This window comes from Salvelinus fontinalis, chromosome 34 (genome assembly GCF_029448725.1).
Source record: "Salvelinus fontinalis isolate EN_2023a chromosome 34, ASM2944872v1, whole genome shotgun sequence".
Classification (NCBI taxonomy): domain Eukaryota; kingdom Metazoa; phylum Chordata; class Actinopteri; order Salmoniformes; family Salmonidae; genus Salvelinus; species Salvelinus fontinalis.
Window position 1 is genome coordinate 26,682,855 of NC_074698.1, and position 27,812 is coordinate 26,710,666.

General features: G+C 44.9%; 1 protein-coding gene across 1 annotated transcript in view; it reads right to left on the reverse strand.

The window, feature by feature from the left end:
- Window positions 1-4,673: 4,673 nt before the first annotated feature.
- The window catches only part of LOC129833631 (complement C1q-like protein 4), a 54,274-nt gene continuing 31,135 nt past the window's right edge, over window positions 4,674-27,812 (reverse strand). The window contains exons 2-4 of the mRNA XM_055898326.1: window positions 6,227-6,364; window positions 5,622-5,777; window positions 4,674-5,088 (exon numbers count right to left, since the gene is read on the reverse strand). Coding sequence (XP_055754301.1) covers window positions 4,799-5,088; window positions 5,622-5,777; window positions 6,227-6,364 — 584 coding nt within the window. The 3' untranslated portion in view covers window positions 4,674-4,798. The remainder of the gene's footprint in view (window positions 5,089-5,621; window positions 5,778-6,226; window positions 6,365-27,812) is intronic.

Below are 27,812 nucleotides of genomic sequence, written 5' to 3' on the forward strand. Positions count from 1 at the left end.
GCCGGAACTGGAGGCACTGGGCTGGAGACACGCACCACAGGGAGAGTGCGTGGAGGAGGAACAGGGCTCTGGAGACGCACTAGAAGCCTGGTGCGTGGTGTAGGCACTGGTGGTACTGGGCTGGGGCGGGAAAGTGGCGCCGGATATACCGGACCGTGCAGGCGTACTGGCTCCCTTGAGCACTGAGCCTGTCCAACCTTACCTGGTTGAATACTCCCCGTAGCCCGACCAATGCGGGGAGGTGGAATAACCCGCACTGGGCTGTGTAGGCAAACCGGGGACACCATGCGTGAGGCTGGTGCCATGTACACCGGCCCAAGGAGACGTACTGGAGGCCAGATATGTATAGCCGGCTTCATGGCACTTGGCTCAATGCTCAATCTAGCCCACCCAGTGCCGGGGAGGTGGAATAACCCGCACCGGGCTATGCACACGTACAGGAGACACCGTGCGCTCTTCCGTGCGCTCTTCCGCATAACACGGTGTCTGCCCGTACTCCCGCTCTCCACGGTAAGCATGGGAAGTGGGCGCAGGTCTCCTACCTGACTTCGCCACACTACCCTTTAGCCACCCCCCCCCAAGACATTTTTGGGATTTCCTCTCGGGTTTCCGTGCTAGCCGCGTACCTTCATAACTCCGGTTCCTCTCACCGGATGCCTCTGTTCTCCTAACTGCCTCCAGCTGTTCCCATGGGAGGCGATCCCTTCCAGCCAGGATCTCCTCCCATGTGTAGCAACCCTTGCCGTCCAAAACGTCTTCCCATGTCCATTCCTCCTTTCTCTGCTCCTGCTGTCGCTGCCGTCGCTGCCCGTAGCCACGCTGCTTGGTCCCTTGTTGGTGGGTGGTTCTGTAACGGCTTTCTTCCTGGGATGAAGGAGAGGACCAAAATGCAGCGCAGTTAGTGTTCAACATGTTTAATTAAACAATAAACGATGAACATTAACAAATAACCAAATAACAAACGTGAAAGCCGAGACAGTCCTATCTGGTGCAGAACACAGAGACAGGAAACAACCACCCACAATCACCAACACAAAACAAGCCACCTATATATGATTCTCAATCAGGGACAACGATTGACAGCTGTCTCTGATTGAGAACCATATTAGGCTGAACACAGAAACAGACGAACTAGACACACAACATAGAATTCCCACCCAGCTCACGTCCTGACCAACACTAAACAAGCAAAACGCATAAGAACTCTGGTCAGGACGTTACAGACGACACCTTATCCTCCAGCTGGTCCACATGAATGGTCTCTCAGCTCCCTTCTTCTTAGCAGCCAACTTGATGTCGGACCACTTCTTTTTTACGGCGTCACTGTCCTTTGCCATACCCCAGACGGCAGAGACAGACTCTGCCAATCTTGCCCATCCTCTATTTTTGGTGTCTGCAGTGACCCCGCAGTTATCAAGTCTCCCCAACAGCAACCTTTTCCTGGCTGCTATTTCCTCCACCATCACTTCAAGCTCCTGTTTGCTGTAGTTTTTATTGCGCTTTCCTTGGTTATGCATTTTTGATTTTGATGTACAGTAGCTAACGTTAGTCTGGCTATAATGTGTGAAAAAGAAAGTTTTTTTGTGTGTGTATAAAGGGTTCGCGAGCCAACTAATTCTCGAGGCATAAAGCAAAAAAATAAATGTAATAAAATGTAAATATCAACACTTTATTATAGTGGGCCAAATCCTATCATCCCTGTCACATAGGCTTATTTATTAGCTTCAAGCACGTCACTAATGTCAATGCCACATAAGAAGATATTTACGAAGTTTTGACTCATCAGTAGGAAAGATTTGTTTCTCTTTTGGTCCATCCAACAACAGAGCGATACAAACCTTGTTTCAGCAGGATGTTGTATCTATACCTTATGTCATGCCTTATTAGAACGGATTTATTGATGATATCTGTTGGAAAAAAGTTGGGATGTTGCCACACACATACTTACTTGTTAACAAAATTAAGGAAGTTTCCTTTAAAATTATTCATAAATATCATCCTGCCGACCGCTATATGAAGAATTTTAAGGAAAACATAAACTCAAATTGTACCTTTCGTAATCACCACCCAGAAACGGTGTTGCATCTTTTTTGGCATTGTATTCATGAAAGGAAACTGTGGCAAGACATCAGTAGATTTATAATTGAACACATTTATGAAGATTTGAAACTTTTGTGGAGAGATGTCCTGCTTGGATTCTTTACCAACGATAGAAATAAGCTGAAACAATTATTCTTTTGGCCACATTTCATATTCACAACTGTAAATTTACAAACAAAACACCACATTTTCTTACCTTACAAAAAGAAATTGAACTGTATTTTAAGACAATTAAATACTCTACCTAACAAAAAGCTGTTCGAATAATAAGTGTATGTACTGTATGTTCCTTAAGGTCCTTGTGTAATGTGATAATGTACCCCCTATCCCAATTGTCCTTTATATATATTATTTATATATACTTGTGTTCCCACATGTACTTCCTGTATTGATTTGTGTTAAATAAAAATAATTACAAGGTATTTACGAAGTTCTTAAGAAATATATTTACGAAATTCCTAAGTAAACTACGAATTCCTAAGAACATTTTGAGGAATTGCATTAATGAACTATCTCATGAACTTCTTATTTTTTTGTCTTAAGCAGCTTCTTAAGTTTTTTCGTAAGTAATGTTTTGTGAATCCGGCCCCAGGCCTAGGTTTAGGTTTTGTGAAGTCAGAGAGAAGTGAAAAATTCTTCCTTAGTTGATAATTTTCTTGAAATCTAAAGGTATACCTAGATTCAAGCAAATGTCTTAAGTAGTTGAACATGTTATAATGTCGAACCTCGTGAAAGTGACAAACTGACAGGTTTTCATTTGTCAAAAGCAACTATATATCAAAGGAGTGCCTTTGATTTTGACGGCTTGCACATGCGCAGTTCGGCACGAAACGACCGTTAGATCCGATGACGTGTTTCTACGCATGAGCTTAGCTAGCCAATGTCGCCATGACATTGCCTACTAGTGTGATCGGGGATTTCTCTTGGAGAAGCAGTTTATTCATACTGTGTTGTCTTTTCTTGTTACGATCGTCTGAATGAATGGCCCAAGGCGCAGCGTACTTAGAGTTCCATATGATTAATAAATATTAAACTCACCAAAAACAATACAGAAGAAAATGAAACGTGACGTTCTGGGCTGCTCACAGGCAGCTACACAAAAACAAGATCCCACAAACAGGTGGGAAAAGGCTGCCTAAATATGATCCCCAATCAGAGACAATGATAGACAGCTGCCTCTGATTGGGAACCATACCAGGCCAACAAAGAAATAGAAAACATAGATTGCCCACCCTAGTCACACCCTGTCCTAACCAAATAGAGAATTAAAAGGATCTCTAAGGTCAGGGTGTGACATTTCTAATACTAATACAGGCGACTAATGGCTAAAAACAGGAAGTTGTTCGTTGCTGGAAGCAGATCGCAATGACCTTTATTACCAGGAAAAACACGCCCATCCCCGTAACCCCGCCTCCACGTGAAAAAAGTACCACAATTCAGTGGAGAGAAAAAAATATTTGAAGGAAGGTGGGGAAAGAAAACAAATGTATTGCAAGGACAAGAACTGAGAGTCAAAATAAGTTTTTGGACCAAAGAAACTAAGATTGGATGCAAACATCAACTGAATGCTTTCAAAAATAATTATCAATACGTTTTAAATACAAAAATGTTTCATACAATTTAATATTTTTAGTTTACATTTATTTTTACTTTTCAGTTTAAACGTGCATTACTTCACTTTTGCTTACAATATAATTTTTTTCATTTATTTTCTTTTGGTCCAATTCTTTTGAACTCAAATTGGCTCCACAAAGCACACCAAAGACGACATTAACGATAAATAAAATAAAAATTGCACTTCTAAAATACTATTTCACACCATAGCCTGCCGAATTTGCAAGATAATTATTTCAATTTGAAATTGGCACAAATTAAAATGTGGCACTGACTAGACCCTGGATTGATGTTTCATCATAGTCTCAATGAAGAGTTCGGCATTCGACCAGCCATGTGTGACATGCATGCACAGTTACAAGCCTGCTAGAGTTGGCTGCAGGAATGTGAAGCTAACTGAAGCGGAGTAGATCTAGCTTGCTTCGTAGTATACCACTCTGATGGGTTACTGCCCTATGCAGTAACAAATTCAGTGCAATTCAAATAAATACACAAATAATAAACTGCAATGGAGGATAGGATATATGGAACAAAACCCAGACAGCCAGGTACACAGTACATTTGACATTTTAGTCATTTAGCAGACACTCTTATCCAAAGCGACTTACATAATTCAGTCTCTTTGGTCCCTTCACTTGGGCAGATGACCAGTGACAGGCCTCCCAACTACCTCACTCATCTTATAACTCTCTCAGTACTGCCTCCAACCACCTCCTCTTACCCTTGGCCTCTGTCCCTTCCCCGTCACTCACCCCCTAGCCTTCTCTCCCACAGCTTACGCTTACCTCCCTACTAGCCTGGTGGAACCAGCGGTCAGGCTGGCTGCACCCGGCTGCCTCCCTACATACATTGCAGTAACAACAGCTTTATTATTTGACATTTATTTTTTTGAAGTTGGCCAAAACCCCAAACAGTTGCATGATAGTAGCAGACCTGATTATGAATAACACTATAACATGTTTTAATGCTTTAATCACACTTTTATTGTTGAAAGTAATTGATTGGAAGAAAATTGGTGTTGAGAGATAACAAGAGAAAAGGGTTTCGACTTCTGGACATTTGGATAACTGCTCTCACACTATTCTCACATGGGGTTCAGGAGAAACCCACTGAAGGTGGTGACATTAGAGCTGTCGCGGCTAGTAATTTGCAAGCCCTCGGGCAGACGCATGTAGACAGCATTCCCCTTTTCCAGTTGCAAGGTGATTGCATTTGTTGCGAAATCTTCATTGGATCCCTTTTTGGCCCCTAGCCACGCAAACAATATCTCCTTGCCATCCTTGTACATGGCTGCACCAACTTGGTTTCCATTGCACCAGCAATACACGGTGAAGGTGAAGTAGTAGACTCCACTCTTAGGAGCTGTAAACACTCCTGTATCAGAGGGAAAGCAATGAGATTTTCCCAATTAGTAGATGGTTAAAGGACAAGGTTTTTTTGCAAGCATGCGCATGCTTTTTTGTTTCCATTGTGGTGATATGAGAAAGCACGCACATGCTCGCACATGGAAAAGTATCACTTGTGTGTGTAGCTCACCTGTACTCAGATACTAATAGCTAATCTGTGATCTGTGATCACATATACATTAGCTCACCTGTAGTCAGATAGTTATCACATTTCCAGTATTAGTTATTTTCTGATGATCCTAGATCAGTACAACCATGGTTTCTTTGTTACATTTTCTGCTGACATCCTGTTTCTACATGTCTGATTATCAGCTTCATATACCTTTCCTGCTGACATTCAGTTTCTACATGTCTGGTGATGAGTTCCAATATCCCGGTAAATCTCAGTAAACCCTAGTGTAGTTACATCCATTTAATTTTTAACCATTCTTTTTTTTTACTGCAGGTACCAACATGGTAAAACACAGCTGACCAGTACTAAGATAGAAATATAAAGCTCACCTGTGTAGCGGTTATAGCCATTACCAATGTTTGTGATCACCTCGCTGAAGATCAGGGTAGTGGCAGAGGTGCTTGGTCCAGTGTTGCCATAACCATATTCCATAGATACACCTGGTGGTGGTCTAAGCGCCGCTGAAAAAGCCACCATGGATGTATCTATGTAAGGGAAAAGCAACACAAAATTAGCTTATTATGAAAGAAAAGTGGTATTTAGCAGAGAGCCATTGCATTGACAATATTTTAACCGTAACTATCAACAATATGATGAAGCCCTTATGAAACAGACACAGAGCCAGTCAAAAGTTTGGACACACCCACTCATTCCAGGGTTTTTCTTTATTTGTAATATTTTCTACATTGTAGAATAATAGTGAAGACATCAAAACGATGAAATAACACAAAGGAATCATGTAATAACCAAAAAAAGTGTTCAACAAATCAAAATATATTTTAAATTTGAGATTCTTCATATAGCCACCCCTGTCTTGATGACAGCTTTGCACACTATTGTGATAAAAAATATCTGTTGTATTCGGCGCATGTGACAAATAACATTTGATTTGAAATTGACCTCAACTGTGAAATATTAATTAAAAAATCCAAACCATTTTGCATCCTCTTGAGCTCATCCACCATGGACCTCAGTTCTCTGACCTCAGTGCGAATAGAGTCATCCATCCTGACTATCTGGTGTTCCTTTGCCGTTTGGATATGCTCAGGTGCATGGCACCCATTTATATTCCCTGCAGGTCATAAAAAGAAAAAAAAAAACGTTATTGCAATCGGGACGTGACATGGGAGTGTTTTAGTTTGTTTTCGGGAGAAATGTCATTTTCTGATTCTGAGGAAAATCTACTCCAGCATGTTGTTACTGTAGGGCGTGGGTCCCAAAGACCCTCCCCATTATTGATTAAGGGGACCTTAAGATTCATATGTTTTGCTGCAGGCCTTATAATAAGATACGGTTGTTACGTGTCTAACCCTGATATAGATAGCTTGTGCAACGTATAGTGGCAGTCTTTGTGGTTAAGGCTGTTGCGAGAGTGTGCTTGCAGGCTAGGTCTGAGTCAGACTGAAACTAGATAAAGGGAAGTAACCACTGTCTGGTTTTGATGGACAATTGTAATAAATTCAGAGAAGCTACTGTACTAGGTTGCCTTATAAGGTAGCCTCAGCTTATTGATACACACATACATTGACGTAGGTGATCATACCACTAGGGAGTGATCACATGTATAAAATCAGCTGAGCCCTTAGGGGTGCAGAACTTACTCGGAAACATGTGTGCTATGTTCCCGTTGTCAACTTCTGTCTGCAATTGCATTAATAAAGGTTTTTGATTGATTTAATTAAAGATATTGTCTGAATGCTAATTTCACCAATGAGCCAATGATTGACAAGGAACAAGGAACGTACCCCGACATTACCATTAAATATTAATTTGATTTATTTCATTCATGCTCGCTTTCGACAAGACTGAATTATGCAGAACTAACAGTTACACTAGACAATACTTTAAAAACACAATATACTACATTCAATTTGTTTTAAAGGTCCTAGTTTATAAGAAATTAGAGTTAAAAAATGTCACATTTGGTTATTTAAAATTCTGATGGAAGTGGCGATGACCTATCTGTCCTTGCGTGGATGCTGGACAGTTGTGGAGGACTCTTGACAGTACTGTCTCCTCTTCTCTGTTGTAGGATCTGTTTTGAGGCAAGCCAGCAATACTAGTTTTTGCATTCCTCAAGAGCAACTGTTATGAGCTTCTTGACATTGAGCCTTTCCTGGACTTTGCCCAGACAGGGTGTCAGGGATATTTGTCTACATTCACTTTTCTCTCCAGGACTGGAGACCTTAGGAACGGGGCAGATGGATGTTAGCCCTCTTCCACACTGTAGGTACAGAGCCCAGCTGAAAGGAAGTGTTAAGTGTGTGACCACTGGAGCTAGATCCTATTTTTAAAATCCTGATACGATCTGGACCACATGCTTTCTTTGCCTGTGTCTTGAAAGAGCTTGTTTCATGTGTGCAATGTTGCATAGTTCTCCCTCCCAAACTGGCCTACGATGAGGAAATGCCATTTTCTGACTCTGAGGAAAATGTATTGTTGAGTGGGGTGCTGCCTGGTTGGGTCTAGTATTACAACAGACCAAGAATGTGTTTCTTCAGAATCTGATAATGAAGCTGCATAAAACGCAACTTCTTCAGAATGAAGGAGTGGCAGTATGGTAGCTCAATTCTGAAGAAGTGCTGATGTAAAAGGGGCGATCTGTAGTTCAAACAATAACAAAGTGTTCCTCCCTGCCACTGTTTTGGTAAACACAGGATGGATGGGGTTAGAGAAATGTATGGACAGAGCTATGGATGCAAGGACTGACCATCCATGAGATCGAAATGATAGATTCAATCATGTTTTAAGGATGTACAATAAGATATACAACGTTTGTTTACAATTACATTGTTTACAAAGAATAGAGTGAAAAAGGTTATATTTGGGGTTCTGATGGTGTCCTCTGTAGCTCAGTTGGTAAAGCATGGCGCTTGCAGCAACAGGATAGTTAGTTTAATTCCCAGGACCACCCACAAGTGAAATGTATGCACACATGACTGTAAATTGACTTTGGATTAAAGCATCTGCTAAATGGCATATATTTAGTATCAAGCCTCAATCCAGTCCCACCAAAATGTCTGGATTCCATAAATGTTCTGTCTTTCATTATACACTTGTTTATGTGCTAATAATACACTCAATATTTGATGGATTTTCTAAATACAAAAAGAGTTGAGTATTTTACTCCATTATGCAGCTGTTCCATTTATCAGAATTATATTTTTAACCTTTTATAAATGTTGACATTGCTAGGGTAAGCCAGTTGAACTAAGTTCACGGGGCATTTATAAGTTACCTACTTCAAGAATCAATGAGTAGACAGTATATTGTTAATTTAAAAGTCAACAAATGAATGAAGCAAGATTTCTGCTTTGAGAGTGTCATTGCCTGATAATGAGGAAAAAAAATTGTTGAGTGAGGTGTTGCTACAGATGAGGAATAGAGTTTCTTCAGAATTGTTAGGCGTGTATATGGGAGGCGAAGTCAAGTGCAGGAGAGCGGAGTATATTAAACAGGCGCACTTTAATACCGGTCAACAACGACAGCACATAAAACATACTAGTGCCAAAAACACGGTCTATAACAAAAGTGCAGTGCCTGACAGAATATCACGTAACAATAAACAATTACACACAAAGACATGATGGGGAACAGAGGACTAAATACATGTAGATTGATTGGGGAATGAAAACCAGGTGTGTATGGAACAAGACAAAACAAATGGACATGAGTAATGGAGCGGCGATGGCTAAAAAGACGGTGACATCGATCGTCGAACGCCGCCCGAACAAGGAGAGGAGCCGACTTCGGTGGAAGTCGTGACAAGAATCAAGAAATGACACTCCTTAAAACTTCTTCACAAATGAGGAATGGCAGCATCGTGGGTTGAGGCAGCGGGGAAGAGGCGAAGTAAGAGCCCAGTGGGCAAAGGTTGGATGTAAAGACAAAAGATAGCATCAGACAAAAAAAAGAAAGAATCATAGCCCAAGTCCATAGACCTTGTTGGCTATATTGCACCTCCCTACATTTCACACAATATTTTATTGCCAATAATTACCAATATTGAAACGATTTATCACATAGGCCAACTACTGTCTTTTTGGTAAGCCACTGTATATTTAGCTTTGTGTTTAATTTATAGCAAAAATATGAATACAATGAGAAATTCCCATACTTGAATGGGCTTCAAATGTATATAATCAAATTCATGAAAACGCGGTGTCGTGGAATAACTAATTATTGAGGAGAGACCTTGTTATTTAGTCAAACAATTGAGCTTTAATAAGAATTGCAATAATGTAGCTGTCGACCCCACACTCTGAGATGGGAGGTCGAGAGCTCAAATGACACGAGTGCAGGAACCTTATATAGTCAGACTGTCTTATGCAAGCATATACAAAACACGTGATCTTGGTATGTGTACGTGTGTGGAGTAACAGGACGAAACTGGGATAAGAGGTATAGACTTTGGTCGTCTTGTTCTGTAGCAACTGTTGGTTATTCTAATCTTCTAGTGAGGACAAAGGACAATAGGTGTCAGAGCAACAGGAAATCACTCTAGACATAGTTACTCCTAAATTAGCCAGCAAGCACATTTTGCTGTCTGCCCAGATAATAGATGGTTTCACACCCACACACATACATACACAAGCATGAACCTGTCGCACAACTCCTTCAGCTCTGTCGCATGCTGGGTCTGTACATAGTCAACGGTAGGCTTCGAGGAGACTCCTATGGTAGGTTCACCTACAGCTCACCCCTTGGCAGTAGTACTGTAGATTACTTTATCACTGACATCAACCCAGAGTCTCTCAGAGCGTGCACAGTCAGCCCACTAACACCCCTTTCTGATCACAGCAAAATTTACCTGAACAAAGCAATACTCAGTCATGAGGCATCAAAGCCAAAGGAACTGCACGATATTAAGAAATGCTATAGATGGAAGGTGTCACGCACTGACTTTAGTTATATTTGTTTTCTTTGTTTTTTGGTTAGGTCAGGATGTGACAAGGGTGGTTTGTTTAGTCTTTGTATTGTCTAGGTTTTTTGGCTTGTCTAGGGTTTTTGTTTGTCTATGGGGATTTTGTATGGTCTAGGGGTTTGTAGGTTTATGGTGGCCTGAGTTGGTTCCCAATCAGAGACAGCTGTTTCTCGTTGTCTCTGATTGGGGAGCCTATTTAGGTTGCCATTTTCTATGTTGGTTTTGTGGGTAGTTGTTTTCTGTTTTGTGTGTCTGCACCAGACAGAACTTTTACGTTTGTTCCGCTTTGTTATTTTTTGTTCTAGTGTTCAGCTTTATTAAAAATCATGAACACGCTGCACCTTGGTCTACTCCTTCTTCCTCATACGAACATCGTTACAGAAGGAAAGTAGTGTAGAAACTGTTGTGGAAATATTCGGGCAATAATATTTCTCAGATACCGTAACTTGTGAATTCAAATAGACTTTATTACAAAGTAACAAGCCGAGCTGGCCAATGGACCAACTGTCTTTCACACACCGTCTATACTGTTATCATCCTTACGTCACACACATAGTATCTCAAATCAAATGTTATTCACCACATGCGCCGAATACAACAGGTGTAGACCTTACAGTGAAATGCTTACTTACGAGCCCCTAACCGACAGTGCAGTTTAAAAAAAACACGAATAAGAGATAAAGTAACAAGTAATTAAAGAGGAGTAGTAAAAAAATAATATATACAGGGGGGTGCCGGTACAGAGTCAATGTGCGGTGGCACCGGTTAGTTGAGGTACTATGTACATGTAGGTAGAGTTAATGGAAGTGACTATGCATAGATGACAACAGAGAGTGGCAGTGGTGTGGAGAGGGGGGGCAATGTGAATAGTCTGGGTAGCCATTTGACTAGATGTTCAGGAGTCTTATGGCTTGGGGGTAGAAGCTGTTAAGAAGCCTCTTGGACCTAGACTTGGTGCTCCGGTACCGCTTGCCGTGTGGTAGCACTTTGATAATTTTTAGAGCCTTCCTCTGACACCGCCTGGTATAGAGGTCCTGGATGGCAGGAAGCTTGGCCCTGGTGATGTACTCTGCCGTTCGCACTACCCTCTGTAGTGCCTTGCGGTCGGAGGCCGAGCAGTTGCCATACCAGACAGTGATGCAACCCGTCAGAATGCTCTCAATGGTGCAGCTGTAAAACCTTTTGAGGATCTGAGGACCCATGCCAAATCTTTTTAGTCTCCTGAGGGGGAATAGGTTTGTCGTGCCCGCTTCACAACTGTCATCGTGTGCTTGGACCACGTTAGTTTGTTGGTGATGTGGACACCAAGGAACTTGAAGCTCTGAACCTGCTCCACTACAGCCCCGTCGATGAGAATGGGGGGGTGCTCGGTCCTCTTTTTCCAATAGTCCACAATCATCTCCTTTGTCTTGGACACGTTGAGGGAGACGTTGTTGTCCTGGCACCACACGGCCAGGTCTCTGACCACCTCCTTATAGGCTGTGTCGTTGTTGTCGGTGATCAGGCTTACCACTGTTGTGTCATCGGCAAATTTAATGATGGTGTTGGAGTTGTGCCTGGCCGTGCAATCATGAGTGAACAGGGAGCACAGGAGTGGGCTGAGCACGCACCCCCGAGGGGCCCCTGTGTTGAGGATCAGCACGGCGGATGTGTTGTTACCTACCCTTACCACCTGGGGGCGGCCTGTCAGGAAGTCCAGGATCCAGTTGCAGAGGGAGGTGTTCAGTCCCAGGGTCCTTAGCTTATTGATGAGCTTTGAGGGCACTATGGTGTTGAACGCTGAGCTGTCGTCAATGAATAGCATTCTCACATAGGTGTTCCTTTCGTCCAGGTGGGAAAGGGCAGTGTGGAGTGCAATGGAGATTGCATCATCTGTTGATCTGTTGGGGCGGTATGCAAATTGGAGTGGGTCTAGGGTTTCTGGGATAATGGTGTTGATGTGAGCCATGACCAGTCTTTCAAAGCACTTCATGGCTACAGATGTGTGTGCTACAGGTCGGTAGTCATTTATGCAGGTTACCTTAGTGGTCTTGGGCACAGGCGCTATAGTGGTCTGCTTAAAACATGTTGGTATTACAGACTCGGACAGGGAGAGGTTGACAATGTCATTGAAGACATTTGCCAGTTGGTCAGCGCATGCTCGCAGTACACGTCCTGGCAATCTGTCTGGCCCTGCAGACTTGTGAATGTTGACCTGTTTAAAGGTCTTACATCAGCTGCGGAGAGCGTGGTCACACAGTCTTCCGGAACAGCTGGTGCTCTCATGCATGTGTCACAATGATGACGCTGGAGAGACGAAGCAGGTACGGGGAGTAACATTTAATAAATAACGGACATGGAACGAGACATAAACAGCGTTAGCAAACAGAAAACAATCAATGCAGAAGCGGGGAACAGAGCTGGGGAACTGACACATATAGGGGAGGAAATGAACAGGTGATAAGAGTGTCCAGGTGATTCCAATAACGCTGATGCGCGTGACGAGGAAAGGCAGGTGTACGTGATGGATGGCAGGAGTGAGTGATGCAAGGCATTCTGGCGCCCTCAAGCGCCAGGGGGAGGGGGAAGAGCGGGAGCAGACGTGACAGTACCCCCCCTCTAGGGGCGCCACCCGGCATCCCACCTGGGCGAACCGGCCGAGACATGGGCGCTGGGCAAGCCGGTTGAGGCGTGGAAGCCCGACGAACCGGCAGGAGCGTGAGAGCCTGGCGAGCCGGCTGAGGCATGGGAGCCTGACGATCCGGCTGAGTCCAGACGCCTGTCGATCCGGCTGAGTCCAGACGCCTGTCGATCCGGCTGAGTCCAGACGCCTGTCGATCCGGCTGAGTCCAGACGCCTGTCGATCCGGCTGAGTCCAGACGCCTGTCGATCCGGCTGAGTCCAGACGCCTGTCGATCCGGCTGAGACCAGACGCCTGTCGATCCGGCTGAGTCCAGACGCCTGTCGATCCCGCTGAGGAAACCCGATGATCCGGTGGATTGTGACGTGGGATGGGAAGCCACCGAGCCAACCGAGGCAATGAAACCTCTCGAGCCAGCCAGGGCATGAAAGCTCGACGAGCTGGCTTAGGCACCCCCGGTTCCATCGGCGGCAGAATCCACCCCCGAAGTCACCGACAAAACAAAAAACAAACAAACAAAAAACTCCTGGAACAGCTGGGCAGACAAGAACTGACGATCCAGCTGAGGCCCGACGTGGGATGGGCGCCATCCGAGCCAACCGGGGCAAGGAAACCTCTCGAGCCTGCTAGGGCGTGGAAGCCCGACGAGCAGGCTAGGCACCCCCGGTTCCATCGGTGGTGACCCAGAGCCGATGCCACTAAACCAACCAGAACGCCAGTACTCCCCGTTGCTTCGTGTGATGGCTTCTGCATTCTGTCACAATGATGACGCTGGAGAGATGAAGCAGTTACGGGGAGTAACATTTAATAAATAACGGACATGGAACGAGACATAAACAGCGTTAGCAAACAGAAAACAATTAATGCAGAAGCGGGGAACAGAGCTGGGGAACTGACACATATAGGGGAGGAAATGAACAGGTGATAAGAGAGTCCAGGTGAGTCCAATAACGCTGATGCGCGTGACGAGGAAAGGCAGGTGTACGTGATGGATGGCAGGAGTGAGTGATGCAAGGCATTCTGGCGCCCTCAAGCGCCAGGGGGAGGGGGAAGTGCGGGAGCAGACGTGACAGCATGTTTCAGTGTTATTTGCCTCGATGCGAGCATATAAGTAGTTTAGCTCATCTGGTATGCTCGTGTCACTGGGCAGCTCTCGGCTGTGCTTCCTTTTGTAGTCTGTGCGTCTCTGTGTGTGGAGTAAAGGTGGTCCAGAGTTTTTTTCCCTCTGGTTGCACATTTAACATGCTGATAGAAATTTGGGAATCATATATAGGTGGTTTGTTTTGTGTTGGGTTTTTGTGGGTGGTTGTTTCCTGTCTCTGTGTTTTCTCTGCACCAGATAGGGCTGTATCGGTAAGCCACATTTGTTATTTTGTAAGTGTTCACAGTTTCGTCTTGTTTATTAAAATCATGTTGAACACGAGCTACGCTGCGTCTTGGTCCGATCCCTGCTACAAATCCTCTTCAGACGAAGAGGAGGAAGGCTGCCGTTACAGAACCACCCACCAATCTCGGACCAAGCAGCGTGGCTACGGGCAGCAGCGGCCCACTACACAGGACTCCTGGACATGGGAGGAAATTCTGGAGGGTAAAGGACACTGGGCTAACATTGGAGAATATCGCCGCTCTAGTGAAGAGATGGAGGCAGCTAAAGCCCAGGAGCGGTGGTATGAGGAGGCAGCACGGAAGCGTGGCTGGAAGCCCGAGAAGAAACCCCAAACATTTCTTGGGGGGGGGGGGGGTAAAGAGGAGTGTGGCGAAGTCAGGTAGGAAACCTGCGCCCACTTCCTGTGCTTACCGTGGAGAGCGGGAGTACAGGCAGACACAGTGTTATGCGGAAAATCGCACGGTGTCTCCTGTATGTGTGCTTAGCCCAGTGCGGTACATTCCAGCTCCACGTATCGGCCGGGCTAGAGTGGGCATCGAGCCAGGTGCCATGAAGCCGGCTCAAGCGTCTGGTCTCCAGTGCGTCTCCTCGGGCCGGCATACATGGCATCAGCCTTACGCATGGTGTCCGCGGTTTGCCAACACAGCCCAGTGCGGGTTATTCCACCTCCCCGCATTGGTCGGGCTACAGGGAGCATTAAACCATGTAAGGTTGGGCAGGCGTGGTGTTTAAGAGCTCCTGTAGGCCTTCATGGTCCGGTCTATCCGGCGCCACCTCCCCGCCCCAGCCCAGTACTACCAATGCCTACACCACGCACCAGGCTTCCAGTGCGTATCCAGAGCCCTGTTCCTCCTCCATGCACTCTCCCTGTGGTGCATGTCTCCAGCCCAGTACCTCCAGTTCCGGCACCTCGCACCAAGCCTTCTGTGCGTCTCCAGAGCCCTGTACGCACTGTTCCTTCTCCCCGCATATTCTTTATGCATTAATGTATTCCTGATCCTCTGTGGACCCTGACATAGGCACATCCAACGGAGTTCATCATTTTATTTTTATTGCTGTACTTTGTTTTGTTGATGTCTGTGTATAGATGATGTAATGCTTTATAGATGACGCCTGCACCATGTTTGACTATGATTGCTTTTAGTGCCTCAACTCAATTTGAGTGGTCCACAATGTTTTTATTTTACTTTTAATCTGTATTTTGTATTATTGTATCATTGTGTAGTAGATGAGAAAAAAGAAGAAACCCGCACACTGCTCTTGATAGTATCACTGCTCTTTATTAAGATTTACGTATCGGCCTCAAGGCCTTCGTCAGAGTTCTTTTGAGTGTTTTTAATTGGCACCCTTATGTAGACTTTGCTCCTCCCACATCCGTTCAATGCATCGAATGGGTTTGGAGTATAGGGAAAACAAGTATATGTTACCAAATATAACAATGTGCATTTCATAAGTATTCTAATAACTCTAATACAGTGTGTACATAAAACTTATTAAACAGACTGTAAAACCACAATGAGGACATCGACCTATCAACTAAGGTTTCATAAATCATTGGGTACAGTACAAGAACAAACATCCGAGTGATCTGAAGTGGCGACATTAACTCATATTCACATTTACAACATAACACGCATGAGCATTTCATCATTAAGACCTTTTGGGTATAATGTCTGGAGGGTGAAAATCCCAAAACCTTCTCTTTTGCTCAGAGTATTATTAATATCACCTCCCCTGTCTGATATCTTGACTTTCTCTATACCACAACATCTAAAGGTAGAAATGTCATGTTGTAGGTCATTAAAATGTACTGCAACTGGATAATCACTGTCCTTTCTCCTGATTTAACTTTTATATTCACTAATTATCTATTTGAGAGAGGTTTTACCTACATAACACAGCCCACATGGACATTTAATCATATAGATAACATGGGTGTTGGCGCACGTAATAATGTCATTTATTTGGAACCGTTTTCCTTTATGTGGGTGGCAGAAATATTCACACTTCATCTTATTATTGCACTGTGAGCAACCCATGCAAGTATAGCTACCATTCGGAAGAGGGCGTAAAAGAGCCTGGCTCATTTTTTGGGGGGGCTGGCAGTTGGCATGGACCAATTTGCCGCGTAAATTGCGACCTCTCCAATATACAATAAGTGGTGGGTGCCAGTGGCATGTGCCAACACATGCCAGTGTTTCTTGACAGCATCTCCCACTTTGCGCGAGTTCAGAGTATATGTGGTGGTGAACATTACAGTGTGTTCTTTACCTTTAGTGGGTCTTTTTTTGTAGCAGTTCATCTAGTGTTTCCCCCAATGCCAAATCAAGAGCTTCATCCACACATTATGGAGAGTAGCCTCTTAGAAACGTATTGCGCATCTCCGCTGCTAGATAGTCCTCTGGCATTATACTGCGCAGTCTGAAAAACTGGCTTCTTGGAAGTCCTCTTTTTAACGGCCCAGTGTGGAAGCTGTCCACCTGTAATATAGTATTTATTGTAACTGACAGTTAGACTTACAGGTTATGTCGTTGTTTTGTGTTTGAATTGTGTAACTGACAGTTAGATTTACAGGTTATGTCGTTGTTTTGTGTTTGAATTGTTTACGTGTCCGCTGTGCGGGGAAATGATAAAACAAGCGGAACTACGTAGCTAATAACTGTTGTAACGGGGATTCTTATTGTAGCAACACACTTTTGGAGGGAAGGCAATCCCGCGCTGTGTTAGCTAAGTTTTCATGTCATCGGGTGTAGTTCATAAAGTTTGAAGCGTATATGTTAGGATGGTAACGTTATAATAATTAAGGATGAAGCGTGAATTCATGCCAGGAATAATAAGTGTGAAGTTTGATTTCCTCCCTTCTGTAATAAGCAGCCAATTAGGTATTTTTCCTTTATTCATGTGTTTAATCTAATACTGTTATAGCGCCGGATAAACTGTTTATGTATGTAAGCACTTCAGAGTTATACCAAGCGAATAAGTCACTCGTAAGATAAGGTTGTAAGAGTATGCTTAACTGTATTTTTCATTTACTTTATAGTTCTCACGGAAGGTGATAATTCTGACTAAATCTACAGAATAAAGCCGCCAGTTAAAATCAAGGAACGGTTGTGCTCGTGGTTACTGGAGGGAGCTACATTTATGTCCGTTTATTTTCTGTACACTGTTGTAAACAGGGTTCTATTTGATTTTTAAGTCCACATATCGAGGTAATGAATACGTTTAATGTCACATTCAATAGTGCATTTGAAGATTGGGGTCAAAGTCATTGAGTAATGCCATAAAGTCTGACAGCTCTTCTCTCGTTCCTCCCAATATGCAAACATTGTCATCAATATAGCGATACAACTTCAAGATTTTATTCCAAAAATGATTTTAATTTTCATTGTTAACAAAACGTTATTCAAAAATTACCCATATAAAGGATAGCATAGCTTGGAGCGAATGTCGAGCCCATCGATGTTCCATTAGTTTGGAGGGAGTATTCATCATCAAACCTGAAATTTTTATAAGTCAAAAGATATTCAGCCAGCTACCCTGCCTGGTCCTTCTGATCACTGCTAGTCTATTAGAGTCTACCCTGGTCCTTCTGATCACTGCTAGTCTATTAGTCTACCCTGGTCCTTCTGATCACTGCTAGTGTTTTAGAGTCGACCCTGGTCCTTCTGATCACTGCTAGTCCATTAGAGTCTACCCTGGTCCTTCTGATCACTGCTAGTCTATTAGAGTCTACCCTGGACCTTCTGATCACTGCTAGTCCATTAGAGTCTACCCTGGTCCTTCTGATCACTGCTAGTCTATTAGAGTCTACCCTGGACCTTCTGATCACTGCTAGTCTATTAGAGTCTACCCTGGTCCTTCTGATCACTGCTAGTCTATTAGAGTCTACCCTGGTCCTTCTGACCACTGCTATTCTATTAGAGTCTACCCTGGTCCTTCTGACCACTGCTAGTCTATTAGAGTCTACCCTGGTCCTTCTGATCACTGCTAGTCCATTAGAGTTGACCCTGGTCCTTCTGATCACTGCTAGTCTATTAGAGTCTACCCTGGTCCTTCTGATCACTGCTAGTCCATTAGAGTTGACCCTGGTCCTTCTGATCACTGCTAGTCTATTAGAGTCTACCCTGGTCCTTCTGATCACTGCTAGTCTATTAGAGTCTACCCTGGTCCTTCTGATCACTGCTAGTCTATTAGAGTCTACCCTGGTCCTTCTGATCACTGCTAGTCTATTAGAGTCTACCCTGGTCCTTCTGATCACTGCTAGTCTATTAGAGTCTACCCTGGTCCTTCTGATCACTGCTAGTCTATTAGAGTTGACCCTGGTCCTTCTGATCACTGCTAGTCCATTAGAGTTGACCCTGGTCCTTCTGATCACTGCTAGTCCATTATTCTACCCTGGTCCTTCTGATCACTGCTAGTCTATTAGAGTCTACCCTGGTCCTTCTGATCACTGCTAGTCTATTAGTCTACCCTGGTCCTTCTGACCACCGCTAGTCCATTAGAGTCTACCCTGGACCTTCTGATCACTGCTAGTCCATTATTCTACCCTGGTCCTTCTGATCACTGCTAGTCTATTAGAGTCTACCCTGGTCCTTCTGATCACTGCTATTCTATTAGAGTCTACCCTGGTCCTTCTGACCACTGCTAGTGTTTTAGAGTCGACCCTGGTCCTTCTGATCACTGCTAGTGTTTTAGAGTCGACCCTGGTCCTTCTGATCACTGCTAGTCCATTAGAGTCTACCCTGGTCCTTCTGATCACTGCTAGTCTATTAGAGTCTACCCTGGTCCTTCTGATCACTGCTAGTCTATTAGAGTCTACCCTGGTCCTTCTGATCACTGCTAGTCTATTAGAGTCTACCCTGATCCTTCTGATCACTGCTAGTCTATTAGAGTCTACCCTGGTCCTTCTGACCACTGCTATTCTATTAGAGTCTACCCTGGTCCTTCTGATCACTGCTATTCCATTAGAGTTGACCCTGGTCCTTCTGACCACTGCTAGTCTATTAGAGTCTACCCTGGTCCTTCTGATCACTGCTAGTCTATTAGAGTCTACCCTGGTCCTTCTGACCACTGCTAGTCTATTAGAGTCTACCCTGGTCCTTCTGATCACTGCTAGTCCATTAGAGTTGACCCTGGTCCTTCTGATCACTGCTAGTCTATTAGAGTCTACCCTGGTCCTTCTGATCACTGCTAGTCCATTAGAGTTGACCCTGGTCCTTCTGATCACTGCTAGTCTATTAGAGTCTACCCTGGTCCTTCTGATCACTGCTAGTCTATTAGAGTCTACCCTGGTCCTTCTGATCACTGCTAGTCTATTAGAGTCTACCCTGGTCCTTCTGATCACTGCTAGTCTATTAGAGTTGACCCTGGTCCTTCTGATCACTGCTAGTCCATTAGAGTTGACCCTGGTCCTTCTGATCACTGCTAGTCCATTATTCTACCCTGGTCCTTCTGATCACTGCTAGTCTATTAGAGTCTACCCTGGTCCTTCTGATCACTGCTAGTCTATTAGTCTACCCTGGTCCTTCTGACCACTGCTAGTCCATTAGAGTCTACCCTGGTCCTTCTGATCACTGCTAGTCCATTATTCTACCCTGGTCCTTCTGATCACTGCTAGTCTATTAGAGTCTACCCTGGTCCTTCTGATCACTGCTATTCTATTAGAGTCTACCCTGGTCCTTCTGACCACTGCTAGTGTTTTAGAGTCGACCCTGGTCCTTCTGATCACTGCTAGTCTATTAGAGTCTACCCTGGTCCTTCTGATCACTGCTAGTCTATTAGAGTCTACCCTGGTCGTTCTGATCACTGCTAGTCTATTAGAGTCTACCCTGGTCCTTCTGATCACTGCTAGTGTTTTAGAGTCGACCCTGGTCCTTCTGACCACTGCTAGTCTATTAGAGTCTACCCTGGTCCTTCTGACCACTGCTAGTGTTTTAGAGTCGACCCTGGTCTTTCTGATCACTGCTAGTGTTTTAGAGTCGACTCTGGTCCTTCTGATCACTGCTAGTCTATTAGAGTCTACCCTGGTCCTTCTGATCACTGCTAGTCTATTAGAGTCTACCCTGGTCCTTCTGATCACTGCTAGTCTATTAGAGTCTACCCTGGTCCTTCTGATCACTGCTAGTCTATTAGAGTCTACCCTGGTCTTTCTGATCACTGCTAGTGTTTTAGAGTTGACCCTGGTCCTTCTGATCACTGCTAGTGTTTTAGAGTCGACCCTGGTCCTTCTGACCACTGCTAGTCTATTAGAGTTGACCCTGGTCCTTCTGATCACTGCTAGTCTATTAGAGTCTACCCTGGTCCTTCTGATCACTGCTAGTCTATTAGAGTCTACCCTGGTCTTTCTGATCACTGCTAGTGTTTTAGAGTCGACCCTGGTCCTTCTGACCACTGCTAGTCTATTAGAGTTGACCCTGGTCCTTCTGATCACTGCTAGTCTATTAGAGTCTACCCTGGTCTTTCTGATCACTGCTAGTGTTTTAGAGTTGACCCTGGTCCTTCTGATCACTGCTAGTCTATTAGAGTCTACCCTGGTCCTTCTGATCACTGCTAGTCTATTAGAGTCTACCCTGGTCCTTCTGATCACTGCTAGTCTATTAGAGTCTACCCTGGTCCTTCTGATCACTGCTATTCTATTAGAGTCGACCCTGGTCCTTCTGACCACTGTTAGTCTATTAGAGTTGACCCTGGTCCTTCTGATCACTGCTAGTCCATTAGAGTTGACCCTCGTCCTTCTGATCACTGCTAGTCTAATAGCCTACCCTGGTCCTTCTGATCACTGCTAGTCTATTAGAGGTGACCCTGGTCCTTCTGATCACTGCTAGTCCATTATTCTACCCTGGTCCTTCTGATCACTGCTAGTCTATTAGAGTCTACCCTGGTCCTTCTGATCACTGCTAGTCTATTAGTCTACCCTGGTCCTTCTGACCACTGCTAGTCCATTAGAGTCTACCCTGGTCCTTCTGATCACTGCTAGTCTATTAGAGTTGACCCTGGTCCTTCTGATCACTGCTAGTCTAATAGCCTACCCTGGTCCTTCTGATTACTGCTAGTCCATTAGAGTCTACCCTGGTCCTTCTGATCACTGCTAGTCTACTAGAGTCGACCCTGGTCCTTCTGATCACTGCTAGTCCATTAGAGTCTACCCTGGTCCTTCTGATCACTGCTAGTCTATTAGTCTACCCTGGTCCTTCTGATCACTGCTAGTCCATTAGAGTCGACCCTGGTCCTTCTGATCACTGCTAGTCCATTAGAGTCTGCCCTGGTGATTCTGATCACTGCTATTCTATTAGAGTCTACCCTGGTCCTTCTGATCACTGCTAGTCCATTAGAGTCTACCCTGGTCCTTCTGATCACTGCTAGTCTATTGGAGTCGACCCTGGTCCTTCTGATCACTGCTAGTCTATTAGTCTACCCTGGTCCTTCTGATCACTGCTAGTCTATTAGAGTCGACCCTGGTCCTTCTGATCACTGCTAGTGTTTTAGAGTCGACCCTGGTCCTTCTGATCACTGCTAGTCCATTAGAGTCTACCCTGGTCCTTCTGATCACTGCTAGTCTATTAGAGTCTACCCTGGTCCTTCTGATCACTGCTAGTCTATTAGAGTCTACCCTGGTCCTTCTGATCACTGCTAGTCCATTATTCTACCCTGGTCCTTCTGATCACTGCTAGTCTATTAGAGTCTACCCTGGTCCTTCTGACCACTGCTAGTCTATTAGAGTCTACCCTGGTCCTTCTGATCACTGCTAGTCCATTAGAGTTGACCCTGGTCCTTCTGATCACTGCTAGTCTATTAGAGTCTACCCTGGTCCTTCTGATCACTGCTAGTCTATTAGAGTCTACCCTGGTCCTTCTGATCACTGCTAGTCTATTAGAGTCTACCCTGGTCCTTCTGATCACTGCTAGTCCATTATTCTACCCTGGTCCTTCTGATCACTGCTAGTCTATTAGAGTCTACCCTGGTCCTTCTGACCACTGCTAGTCTATTAGAGTCTACCCTGGTCCTTCTGATCACTGCTAGTCCATTAGAGTTGACCCTGGTCCTTCTGATCACTGCTAGTCTATTAGAGTCTACCCTGGTCCTTCTGATCACTGCTAGTCTATTAGAGTCTACCCTGGTCCTTCTGATCACTGCTAGTCTATTAGAGTCTACCCTGGTCCTTCTGATCACTGCTAGTCTATTAGAGTTGACCCTGGTCCTTCTGATCACTGCTAGTCCATTAGAGTTGACCCTGGTCCTTCTGATCACTGCTAGTCCATTATTCTACCCTGGTCCTTCTGATCACTGCTAGTCTATTAGAGTCTACCCTGGTCCTTCTGATCACTGCTAGTCTATTAGTCTACCCTGGTCCTTCTGACCACTGCTAGTCCATTAGAGTCTACCCTGGTCCTTCTGATCACTGCTAGTCCATTATTCTACCCTGGTCCTTCTGATCACTGCTAGTCTATTAGAGTCTACCCTGGTCCTTCTGATCACTGCTATTCTATTAGAGTCTACCCTGGTCCTTCTGACCACTGCTAGTGTTTTAGAGTCGACCCTGGTCCTTCTGATCACTGCTAGTCTATTAGAGTCTACCCTGGTCCTTCTGATCACTGCTAGTCTATTAGAGTCTACCCTGGTCCTTCTGATCACTGCTAGTCTATTAGAGTCTACCCTGGTCCTTCTGATCACTGCTAGTCTATTAGAGTCTACCCTGGTCTTTCTGATCACTGCTAGTGTTTTAGAGTTGACCCTGGTCCTTCTGATCACTGCTAGTGTTTTAGAGTCGACCCTGGTCCTTCTGACCACTGCTAGTCTATTAGAGTCGACCCTGGTCCTTCTGATCACTGCTAGTCTATTAGAGTCTACCCTGGACCTTCTGATCACTGCTAGTCTATTAGAGTCTACCCTGGTCTTTCTGATCACTGCTAGTGTTTTAGAGTTGACCCTGGTCCTTCTGATCACTGCTAGTGTTTTAGAGTCGACCCTGGTCCTTCTGACCACTGCTAGTCTATTAGAGTCGACCCTGGTCCTTCTGATTACTGCTAGTCTATTAGAGTCTACCCTGCTCCTTCTGATCACTGCTAGTCTATTAGAGTTGACCCTGCTCCTTCTGATCACTGCTAGTCTATTAGAGTCTACCCTGGTCTTTCTGATCACTGCTAGTGTTTTAGAGTTGACCCTGGTCCTTCTGATCACTGCTAGTGTTTTAGAGTCGACCCTGGTCCTTCTGACCACTGCTAGTCTATTATAGTCGACCCTGGTCCTTCTGATTACTGCTAGTCTATTAGAGTCGACCCTGCTCCTTCTGATCACTGCTAGTCTATTAGAGTTGACCCTGCTCCTTCTGATCACTGCTAGTCTATTAGAGTCTACCCTGGTCCTTCTGACCACTGCTAGTGTTTTAGAGTCGACCCTGGTCTTTCTGATCACTGCTAGTGTTTTAGAGTCGACCCTGGTCCTTCTGATCACTGCTAGTCTATTAGAGTCTACCCTGGTCCTTCTGATCACTGCTAGTCTATTAGAGTTTACCCTGGTCCTTCTGATCACTGCTAGTCTATTAGAGTCTACCCTGGTCCTTCTGATCACTGCTAGTCTATTAGAGTCTACCCTGGTCTTTCTGATCACTGCTAGTCTATTAGAGTTGACCCTGGTCCTTCTGATCACTGCTAGTCTATTAGAGTCTACCCTGGTCTTTCTGATCACTGGTAGTGTTTTAGAGTTGACCCTGGTCCTTCTGATCACTGCTAGTCTATTAGAGTCTACCCTGGTCCTTCTGATCACTGCTAGTCTATTAGAGTCTACCCTGGTCCTTCTGATCACTGCTAGTCTATTAGAGTCTACCCTGGTCTTTCTGATCACTGCTAGTCTATTAGAGTTGACCCTGGTCCTTCTGATCACTGCTAGTCTATTAGAGTCTACCCTGGTCTTTCTGATCACTGGTAGTGTTTTAGAGTTGACCCTGGTCCTTCTGATCACTGCTAGTCTATTAGAGTCTACCCTGGTCCTTCTGATCACTGCTAGTCTATTAGAGTCTACCCTGGTCCTTCTGATCACTGCTAGTCTATTAGAGTCTACCCTGGTCCTTCTGATCACTGCTAGTCTATTAGAGTCTACCCTGGTCCTTCTGATCACTGCTAGTCTATTAGAGTCTACCCTGGTCCTTCTGATCACTGCTATTCTATTAGAGTCGACCCTGGTCCTTCTGACCACTGTTAGTCTATTAGAGTTGACCCTGGTCCTTCTGACCACTGCTAGTGTTTTAGAGTCGACCCTGGTCTTTCTGATCACTGCTAGTGTTTTAGAGTCGACCCTGGTCCTTCTGATCACTGCTAGTCTATTAGAGTCTACCCTGGTCCTTCTGATCACTGCTAGTCTATTAGAGTTTACCCTGGTCCTTCTGATCACTGCTAGTCTATTAGAGTCTACCCTGGTCCTTCTGATCACTGCTAGTCTATTAGAGTCTACCCTGGTCTTTCTGATCACTGCTAGTCTATTAGAGTTGACCCTGGTCCTTCTGATCACTGCTAGTCTATTAGAGTCTACCCTGGTCTTTCTGATCACTGGTAGTGTTTTAGAGTTGACCCTGGTCCTTCTGATCACTGCTAGTCTATTAGAGTCTACCCTGGTCCTTCTGATCACTGCTAGTCTATTAGAGTCTACCCTGGTCCTTCTGATCACTGCTAGTCTATTAGAGTCTACCCTGGTCTTTCTGATCACTGCTAGTCTATTAGAGTTGACCCTGGTCCTTCTGATCACTGCTAGTCTATTAGAGTCTACCCTGGTCTTTCTTTTTAGAGTTGACCCTGGTCCTTCTGATCACTGCTAGTCTATTAGAGTCTACCCTGGTCCTTCTGATCACTGCTAGTCTATTAGAGTCTACCCTGGTCCTTCTGATCACTGCTAGTCTATTAGAGTCTACCCTGGTCCTTCTGATCACTGCTATTCTATTAGAGTCGACCCTGGTCCTTCTGACCACTGTTAGTCTATTAGAGTTGACCCTGGTCCTTCTGATCACTGCTAGTCCATTAGAGTCTACCCTGGTCCTTCTGATCACTGCTAGTCTATTAGAGTTGACCCTGGTCCTTCTGATCACTGCTAGTCTAATAGCCTACCCTGGTCCTTCTGATAACTGCTAGTCCATTAGAGTCTACCCTGGTCCTTCTGATCACTGCTAGTCTACTAGAGTCGACCCTGGTCCTTCTGATCACTGCTAGTCCATTAGAGTCTACCCTGGTCCTTCTGATCACTGCTAGTCTATTAGTCTACCCTGGTCCTTCTGATCACTGCTAGTCCATTAGAGTCGACCCTGGTCCTTCTGATCACTGCTAGTCCATTAGAGTCTGCCCTGGTGATTCTGATCACTGCTATTCTATTAGAGTCTACCCTGGTCCTTCTGATCACTGCTAGTCCATTAGAGTCTACCCTGGTCCTTCTGATCACTGCTAGTCTATTGGAGTCGACCCTGGTCCTTCTGATCACTGCTAGTCTATTAGTCTACCCTGGTCCTTCTGATCACTGCTAGTCTATTAGAGTCGACCCTGGTCCTTCTGATCACTGCTAGTGTTTTAGAGTCGACCCTGGTCCTTCTGATCACTGCTAGTCCATTAGAGTCTACCCTGGTCCTTCTGATCACTGCTAGTCTATTAGAGTCTACCCTGGTCCTTCTGATCACTGCTAGTCTATTAGAGTCTACCCTGGTCATTCTGATCACTGCTAGTCTATTAGAGTCTACCCTGGTCCTTCTGATCACTGCTAGTCTATTAGTGTCTACCCTGGTCCTTCTGACCACTGCTATTCTATTAGAGTCTACCCTGGTCCTTCTGATCACTGCTAGTCCATTAGAGTTGACCCTGGTCCTTCTGACCACTGCTAGTCTATTAGAGTCTACCCTGGTCCTTCTGATCACTGCTAGTCTATTAGAGTCTACCCTGGTCCTTCTGACCACTGCTAGTCTATTAGAGTCTACCCTGGTCCTTCTGATCACTGCTAGTCCATTAGAGTTGACCCTGGTCCTTCTGATCACTGCTAGTCTATTAGAGTCTACCCTGGTCCTTCTGATCACTGCTAGTCCATTAGAGTTGACCCTGGTCCTTCTGATCACTGCTAGTCTATTAGAGTCTACCCTGGTCCTTCTGATCACTGCTAGTCTATTAGAGTCTACCCTGGTCCTTCTGATCACTGCTAGTCTATTAGAGTCTACCCTGGTCCTTCTGATCACTGCTAGTCTATTAGAGTTGACCCTGGTCCTTCTGATCACTGCTAGTCCAGTAGAGTTGACCCTGGTCCTTCTGATCACTGCTAGTCCATTATTCTACCCTGGTCCTTCTGATCACTGCTAGTCTATTAGAGTCTACCCTGGTCCTTCTGATCACTGCTAGTCTATAAGTCTACCCTGGTCCTTCTGACCACTGCTAGTCCATTAGAGTCTACCCTGGTCCTTCTGATCACTGCTAGTCCATTATTCTACCCTGGTCCTTCTGATCACTGCTAGTCTATTAGAGTCTACCCTGGTCCTTCTGATCACTGCTATTCTATTAGAGTCTACCCTGGTCCTTCTGACCACTGCTAGTGTTTTAGAGTCGACCCTGGTCCTTCTGATCACTGCTAGTCTATTAGAGTCTACCCTGGTCCTTCTGATCACTGCTAGTCTATTAGAGTCTACCCTGGTCCTTCTGATCACTGCTAGTCTATTAGAGTCTACCCTGGTCCTTCTGATCACTGCTAGTCTATTAGAGTCTACCCTTGTCTTTCTGATCACTGCTAGTGTTTTAGAGTTGACCCTGGTCCTTCTGATCACTGCTAGTGTTTTAGAGTCGACCCTGGTCCTTCTGACCACTGCTAGTCTATTAGAGTCGACCCTGGTCCTTCTGATCACTGCTAGTCTATTAGAGTCTACCCTGGACCTTCTGATCACTGCTAGTCTATTAGAGTCTACCCTGGTCTTTCTGATCACTGCTAGTGTTTTAGAGTTGACCCTGGTCCTTCTGATCACTGCTAGTGTTTTAGAGTCGACCCTGGTCCTTCTGACCACTGCTAGTCTATTAGAGTCGACCCTGGTCCTTCTGATTACTGCTAGTCTATTAGAGTCGACCCTGCTCCTTCTGATCACTGCTAGTCTATTAGAGTTGACCCTGCTCCTTCTGATCACTGCTAGTCTATTAGAGTCTACCCTGGTCTTTCTGATCACTGCTAGTGTTTTAGAGTTGACCCTGGTCCTTCTGATCACTGCTAGTGTTTTAGAGTTGACCCTGGTCCTTCTGATCACTGCTAGTCCATTAGAGTTGACCCTGGTCCTTCTGATCACTGCTAGTCCATTATTCTACCCTGGTCCTTCTGATCACTGCTAGTCTATTAGAGTCTACCCTGGTCCTTCTGATCACTGCTAGTCTATAAGTCTACCCTGGTCCTTCTGACCACTGCTAGTCCATTAGAGTCTACCCTGGTCCTTCTGATCACTGCTAGTCCATTATTCTACCCTGGTCCTTCTGATCACTGCTAGTCTATTAGAGTCTACCCTGGTCCTTCTGATCACTGCTATTCTATTAGAGTCTACCCTGGTCCTTCTGACCACTGCTAGTGTTTTAGAGTCGACCCTGGTCCTTCTGATC